At 39.1% G+C, this 7,892-nt stretch overlaps 1 protein-coding gene and 1 pseudogene across 1 annotated transcript in view; both read right to left on the reverse strand.

Moving 5' to 3' along the window:
- The window catches only part of LOC145479753 (uncharacterized), a 29,151-nt gene extending 25,591 nt beyond the window's left edge, over positions 1-3,560 (reverse strand). The window contains exon 1 of the mRNA XM_081458198.1: positions 2,862-3,560. Within this exon, the coding sequence (XP_081314324.1) occupies positions 2,862-3,546 (685 nt within the window). The 5' untranslated portion in view covers positions 3,547-3,560. The remainder of the gene's footprint in view (positions 1-2,861) is intronic.
- A 1,136-nt stretch (positions 3,561-4,696) lies between these two features.
- On the reverse strand, positions 4,697-7,475 carry LOC145474067 (uncharacterized; annotated as a pseudogene).
- Between the last annotated feature and the right edge of the window lie 417 nt (positions 7,476-7,892).

Here is a 7,892-nt window from a genome sequence, read left to right on the forward strand (position 1 = left end):
CACATGTCTGAAAGCTACATTTCAACTCATTTTGTACATATACCACCCCTAGAAATTTTTTTATTAAAATTATACAGTAACAGGAGCCATAATCGCTCCTGACTGTAAAAAATTTTTAGTTGAGGTTTGTTGCATGGAAACATCGATTAACCTCTTGGGAATCTCGAGTAATTCTTACGTCGCGAGTTTTACTGAGTGCTTTTTGATTGTGACCTGTGGCCTGTGACCTGCAAAAGAAACCTGACGCCCCAGGCGCTTATTCGAGGATTTACGGCAATAGGTAAACATTTTAAAGGGTTTAAAACTACAAAATGCTTTAAAAATGCGTAAAATCGATTGCAACAGATAGAAAGTGGAGGAAGCAAGTTTGCAAAGGTACAGAAATTAGGCATTTCGCTATGCTTTTGATTCATGTAACGACCACCTGCATCATTTCATGTACATGATACCACGCCGAATGAAGGACCCGGACAGTATATATATCAGTTTTTTTCTTTCTCTTGCCGAGGTTTTCAAAATTATATGTAAGGCAAACATCACCTGGAATAAGAAACACAACTTCTCAGTTAAACATATACAGGCAAAAACTAACGATAGATAAATCCGACGTTTCGGCGACATCTTGGCGCCATTGTCAAGGGAAACTAATTAAATATGCGATTTCAAGAGTAACTAAGAGTTCAGAGTTTCTAATTTGCATAAGTTAGACAAAGACTTTAGCGCGAACTGAGTCTGATTGTACATTTAAACACGGTCGTAATTGTTTAATGAGTAACATCTCATTAATGAGACAATCAAACTTGTTGTGGCATTTTTTCAACTCATTAAACAATTACGACCGTGTTTAAATGTACAATCAGACTCAGTTCGCGCTAAAGTCTTTGTCTAACTTATGCAAATTAGAAACTCTGAACTCTTAGTTACTCTTGAAATCGCATATTTAATTAGTTTCCCTTGACAATGGCGCCAAGATGTCGCCGAAACGTCGGATTTATCTATCGTTAGTTTTTGCCTGTATATGTTTATCTAAATCATTGTTGATTAACTTCTCAGTTGCAGTTTGTATTAAATCAGTAAGCTTGAAATTTACAGAGTCGTGTTTGTATGAACTTCACGGACTGAGTTGACCCTTTAAAAGTTTTCATAATTGCCTCGAGCTTCCACTGCGTCGAAGCTTCGCAAGTTCTGAACGAAATTCGCAATGAAATTCACAACTTCAAGTTCGTTTATTGACAACCACGTTCTAAGCGCCCTGAAATTTCAAGCGAACTTCGTAAACCAAAAACTTCGGTTTGTCAAAAGTTTTGTGAAATGCGCTGTTAACTGACGCAAAATTAACTTGTATCTCAAAAACCTTTGACTGACTAATTTGAAATTCCAGAAGTTCGCTGGAACCTTAAAGTCCTTAGTTTATATTACTCGACAAGGGAAAGTTGTTGGATAGAATTAGTATAGGTAATCATACGGTTTTTCTCGTTCAATTTGGAATTAATTTGCCCAAGTGAGTTTTTCAAAAACCTGAAATTGCACGAGCCGCTTCGGCAAGTGCAATTTCAGCATTTTGAAAAACTCACAAGTGCAAATTAATTCCAAATTGAACGAGAAAAACCGCATGATTAACCAATTTTTTTCATGTTTATATTATTGATAAGTATTAATAATATAAACATGAAAAAATTTGGAGGCGCAAGGCAGTGCCGAAGACCTTTCTTGAAGCCATTTTTTCTCATTCGAGAAAACTTTTTTCAAATTTTCGTCATCATTTTACCTAATATCATTGGCTTCGAAAATTTCCTATTGTCTTTCAGCCAATCATAATCCAGAATTACGATGTGTAATTTGCACTGGTGTTACGCTTTTTGCACCGGTGTTACACTTTTTGCACTTTTTGCTTTTTGTGTTACACTTGAACTGCACTGCTCTCAGCCAATCAGAATCGAGTAATTTTTTCATGTATATTATCAATACTATAACAAGTGGCTACGCCGAATGCCTGAGTAGCCACAAAAAGTAAGGAGCAACTCATCTGTGAAGTTTAGCAAACAAACACGACTATGTAAATATCTCAAGTTTACTGATTACATAATAAGGGACAACTTGTGCTCTTATTCCAGGCGCTATGTCTACCACACAATTGCAAATGTCCGTGAATAAACAGAATAAAAGGGACTTTTTTTTCTTGTTAGATTTTATGTACAAAGGCGAAGCATTTTAAAGCCCACCTTTTACTGACTTGCGAAGGACAATATTTGTGCATAATTTAACGGCAATAAACGGCCCGGCGGCAGAAAGCGACAGCTACACTTCGAAACAAATTCTATATAGAATATCTAAAATTCACGCTTGTGTGCGTACCGGTAATGCTGAATAACAGTCGACCTCAGATTAAGTAAAAAAATTGACGACTTCTTTAACTGTTAACCATAAAAGGTTGAAGTTGCCGTCGTGATTTTGTTTAACTATGACTTCTAATGAATAATTATGCGATGAAAGTAGCAGAACATTGTTAGCCAATCCATGGCCGTCTTTCAATTAGTAAACTTGAATCTCGCTGCAAAAATACTGGGATGTATTGCAGAACTCAGCATAATACTGGACAGTACTCAACATAATATTTAACATGGTAAGTCAGTTACTCTAGGCGCCTTTTACTCCCTTGACGAAGAAATGAAGATAATATTTTAGCGAATATCAGCTCTATTTTTTACAGTTTCTCGGTTCGAATTTACGAGCTCTTCTTGTGTTCTCCCAACATCTTGCGTTGGATTTTGCGCCGGTAAACTCCTAGAAAATGCGGTCTACTTAAAGAATATCTAATAATCATAAATTAACTGAACGATAGAGATTCCAAGAATACAAACCCTTGGTGATGGGCCACGCTGGTTCCACAACTGGAGGACTGCCATTGATAACCTCCATCAAAATAACTCCAAAGGAAAAAATATCAACCTTGACATCGTATTCGACCGGATCAGTGCCATAACCATGTCCATCAGGGGAAAACGTTTCTGGGGCGGCATAGACTGGTGTTCCTAGTGTTTGCGGAGAGGCATGCATTCTTCCATTACGTGGAAACACTTTAGCAAGACCAAGATCAGCGATCTTAGCTTGCTTTTCCTTTGTCAGGAGAATGTTTTTACAAGCTAAATCTCGATGCACTATTGGTGGATTATGCTCGTGAAGATAAGCGAGCCCATCGGCTACATCTGACATGATCGAGACTGCCTCTGGAAACGGAATCTTCTCAGGATGCAGTGAAGTAATATACTTCCCTAAGTCGCGATCCAAGAGTTCAGTGATAAGCACTGGAGGCGAAGAATGAAAAATCGCGAATTCTAACAGTTCAACGACGTTCTTGTGTTTGAGTTTTGCAAGAATCCTGCACTCTGCTTCAAATTTTGCTACATGTCTATCCCGGTCGTGACATTTGAAAAGGTGCTCGTGAAGTGCTTTCTCTGCTACCAATCGATCCTCCAACTTGGCTTTGTAAACGACTCCAAACGTGCCACTTCCTATACGTTCTTCGCGTTGGAAGTTTGCTAACATTCTTGAACAGTTCGTCAAATTTTGACGACGAACCTTCTCGTCCGCAGAGGTTCTTAGTCAGCGAGGACTTGGCACGAGGAAATCATTTGATTGGCTAGGTTCTTGAGTGTGTCATGGACAACGATTTTTATAGAGCGTTTTCACTCGCGTGATGAAATTTGCATATCGTCATGACAACCAACTTCATCCGCCATATTGGTGTTCCATCGCAGAATGCGTGCTACTCGTGCTAATCAACACCTGGGACATTCTGTACGACATTCTAGCCTTCTTAGCGAAGAAATCTAATTTTTTTCATCGTGGTCCTTTGCCTCATTGTCGGATGTGGCAATAAAACGGGCAAGATACGGCCCACCGCTGAGAAAGTAAGTTTTTTCGTGTTCCACGTGTTGTTGTCAACCAAGGAGAGTACATAGAAGAGTTGACTTCGGAGCGAAGAAGAAGTTGGATTTCTGCGATCAGCAGAGAGGACTTAACCGACTCTATTTTAGAAAATGACCGGGTTTGCAGCAAGCATTTCGTGTCAGGAGAACCAGCTAAAGACTGGGATCGTTTTGGTTCCCTACTTTGTGAGGGTCTCCCAGGGGGGTCTTTGTTCCCTTGTTCCCTTCCAAAATTGCCCTATGTTCCCATGTTCCCACACATTTTCGTTATTTGTTCCCCTTTGTAATTTTTCGAATTTTGTTCCCCTGTTCCCAAAAAATGGCTAATATTCCCTTGTTCCCTTCAACATTTTGCCAATGTTCCCTTGTTCCCCAAAACCCCTGGGAGACCCTCCTTTGTGTCTTGGGCATTCTAATAGTAATGTTGCCGGAAGGAATTACATACTAGTTACAATAATATTAAGGCCTTCATGTAGGGTATCTACGGGAAGGGACTACAGGTGTATCCAAGTGCTCAATGGAACTCAATTGTCCCTACAAAGATAAAAATATAAATTTCAGTTTCAAGTCAACCCCTAATTCTTAGCATAGTATAATCATGGTAGTTCATCAACAGAGCCATTGTCAGCACTATGTTTTTGTAATTGAAACAACTTGGGAAGATCCACAGTTGATTACATCTTTCTGTCATTCCAAGATAAATACATGTAAGAAGAAGTGTTTGAGACAAACTAGACAAAGTGTTTGACTTTGTTTCTAAAAGGGGTTTCATATATTAAGTCATTCAAATGTAGGAAACATTTGCAAGAGACCATTCTTTAGGGAGTGATGCAGATGTGCTCTCATTTTGCAGATATCAAATTGCACAGTTTGGGGAGGTATGCCATAGGCTAGGCAGGTTGCAAAGGCAGCAGCAAATACCCTGCAGTCACTGCCATTTTGCTGTTGCTGAACAGGAACAACTTGAATGCCAGTAAAATTTGCCTGTCCAACAAGATTAATTACCTGATCTTCTACTTCACTATAAATGATGTTACGGTAAAGACTGTCATATAAATTCACTGTGCCATCTCCACACCCCACCGATGCTACGCACACCCAGTGTTGTTCCCCAGTGTGTAAAATCTGAATAAATTCACCATTGACCTGATTAAAGTTTCTGCAGGGACCCAAAGTTGGTCTCTGCAGACCCTCAACTCCAGGGTTAATTTTTCTAAGACATACATGCACTGCATGAATGATATCACAGTCAAGCCAGCCGTGGGGGGACAAAATCAGTTTGTTATGTTGTTCACTGAGCTTTGCAAGGGATGCTGACTTTTTAGTAAGGCCTCTTGAAATTCCAGTTATAATGATATCATCATCATCTGACTTGCATGCATGTAAACAGGCTTCGTACGGGTCCTGGAAAACCTGGAAAGTCCTGGAATTTTATTGTGGCATTTTCCAGGACTGGAAAGTCCTGGAAAAGGGCTACTGGTCCTGGAACGTTCTGGAAATCTGTTAAACTCAAGTAAAAAAAAACATGAAATGTATGGCAGACAGTAAGGAGAATTAACATTGAGATAATGGGAGTGAAAGGGTTAGCGTGAATTTTAGAGTCCTGGAAAAATCAATCTGAGTCCTGGAAAAGTTCTGGAAAAGTCCTGGAAATTTGTTTCTGAAAAAGGGTACGAACCCTGTGTAAAGAGTCCTTTGCTTTTTTTGGCTTCCTTGGTATTTAGCTTGACTTTGCCCCCTGACTTACAACCCATACATTCCCATGTTGTAAGGGCATTGTTTGGCATCCTTTTGAAGTTTAAGCAAGCCAAATGAAAGAACTGTCCGTTTTCACACAATGGGTTATGACATTTAAGGACTTTATCTGAAGGCAGTGGCTTCTTTTTGCACACACATATGCAGTCCAGTTCAAGAGCTTCATCCAAATTTTCTTTTGTTTGTTTGCCTTTTGATTTCTTACTCCTGGCTCCAGCAGTTTTTTGGCACAGAGGACAAAACCACTTGTTTGGTACTTTTTGGACTTTCAAGCAGGTTAAGTGAAAAGAAGAAATGTGACATGCTTGGTTGCTGCATGTTACAACAGCATCAGTAGTATTCATCCTGCAAAAGCAGACAGAACTGAGACCAGATGATGGCTGAGACACATTTCTTTTCATGGTATACCACTTTCCAAGGATTTCTGGTAGAACACAATATCTCCAAAAGTGATTTAGTTTGGGAACAACAGAATTCCAGTGACAGATATCTGGGAGAATTCTTTCACAGAAAAAAGCAATTTGTTCATTAAAACCACAAACAACAGTCACAATAATTGTATCCAGTAGTGAATATTTGTTGTTGTGATTGGTAATAGTATGCATGTTCTCTTTTAAGACTTGTAGCTCCATTTTCTGACTTCAAACATGAGTTGGACTTCTCAGGGTAATCTTTGAGGTCTGTATCCTTCAAACAATAGGGGCACTTTACGGCACTGAAACGGGTGCGTAGGGAACTTCTTTGACGGCCGTTGGCATCAAACAGCTACATTTCACCTGTGTACATGACAGCTTTTTGTTCACACGATTCCATGCTTCAATGTAGAAGAGGACGCTCGCAATATGCGAGCAGCACTCTCCTTGTCCTGCCATACATCCAACGCAGTGTGCGAAAAGAACAGTACCATTTTCCTCGGTTATAATCCACAATGTATCACACGGATCGTTCATTCTCCGTGAATGTCTGACTTTTCCGAGAACAATGTAGTTGTTTCCTATTTTGTACCCTTTCACACACTTCACAAACCATGAAACGAGCTGATTATACGCTCGCAAACTCCGAAAAGCTTTAAATTGATCCTTGCTGTAGTAGCTTGTCCCAAGCACTAAAAATGATAGCAAATCCATGGATTCGACCCGTGGCAAACAGTCTGGATCATACGTTTTGTCTGGAATTAAAATGGGATCGATACCAACGCAAGAAATCTTTTCATAGTAACGTTTCTTCACGTGGGGATCGAGGTTGTTCGCATAATCGCTAAGGGATTTGCCGCCATCTTGAAAAATATGGAATACCAACATGGCGACTCAAATTTCCCGCGAAATTTGTGACGTCATGTGAAAACGCTCTATTGAGTCATGATTTTTTTGTAAAAAAAAGATACCTCTTAGTCGGCGCGTCGGGGTATGTTATGGACGGGTCAATGGATGAGTGAGTGAGTGAGTGAGTGAGTGAGTGAGTGAGAGATGTACGTATGTCACACCAATCAGATTGGATCTACTATAAACAGCCAATCAAATTTCTTGTTGTAAAGGTTAATGGTATGTGAGAAGATTTGATCCCGGTACAGTTTAGAACAGCCATATATTTATTCTTCTATAAAAGAGGAGGAAGTATTCATATATTGGGCTTACTTCGACATTTTCTGTGGGTTAGGCTGAGGAGTTTAGTTATAAACGAGATCAGCCTTGAGTTTTGGAACAGTTCATGAGCTGGTAGTATGCAAATGCAACGAGATATTTTTATTTTTAGTAACTTGATACTTTTGTTTTTCACAAGGAGTAAATTCAATTAGAGGTCACGAATAGTCGCCTCTAGTTCTTAGGAAATGTTTTAGAGGAGATGAGACTATTTAGTTTTGAAACAGTTCTAATGTTTACAATAGTAAGTGCAGGTAACGATTGTTTTGTTCTTGTTGCATGCAAATATAACGAGATATTTATATTTTTCAGTAACAAAGGGTAATTTGACACTCTTGTTTTTCACAAGGGAGTAAATTCAATTAGAGCTGACGAATCGTCATCACTTATTCCCACGAGATGTTTCCTATCTTTAGTTACAAATAGTAACTTAACACTTTTGTTTTTTATATGGGAGTAAATTCAATTAGAGCTGACAAATTATCGGCTATTGTTCCCAGGATATTTAACGAAAAAGAAGCTTTCATTTCTGGACGGATTTTACGTCTCTGCAGTAGCAGTTTAATAT

Source organism: Orbicella franksi, chromosome 2 (assembly GCF_964199315.1).
Source record: "Orbicella franksi chromosome 2, jaOrbFran1.1, whole genome shotgun sequence".
Taxonomy (NCBI): Eukaryota; Metazoa; Cnidaria; class Anthozoa; order Scleractinia; family Merulinidae; genus Orbicella; species Orbicella franksi.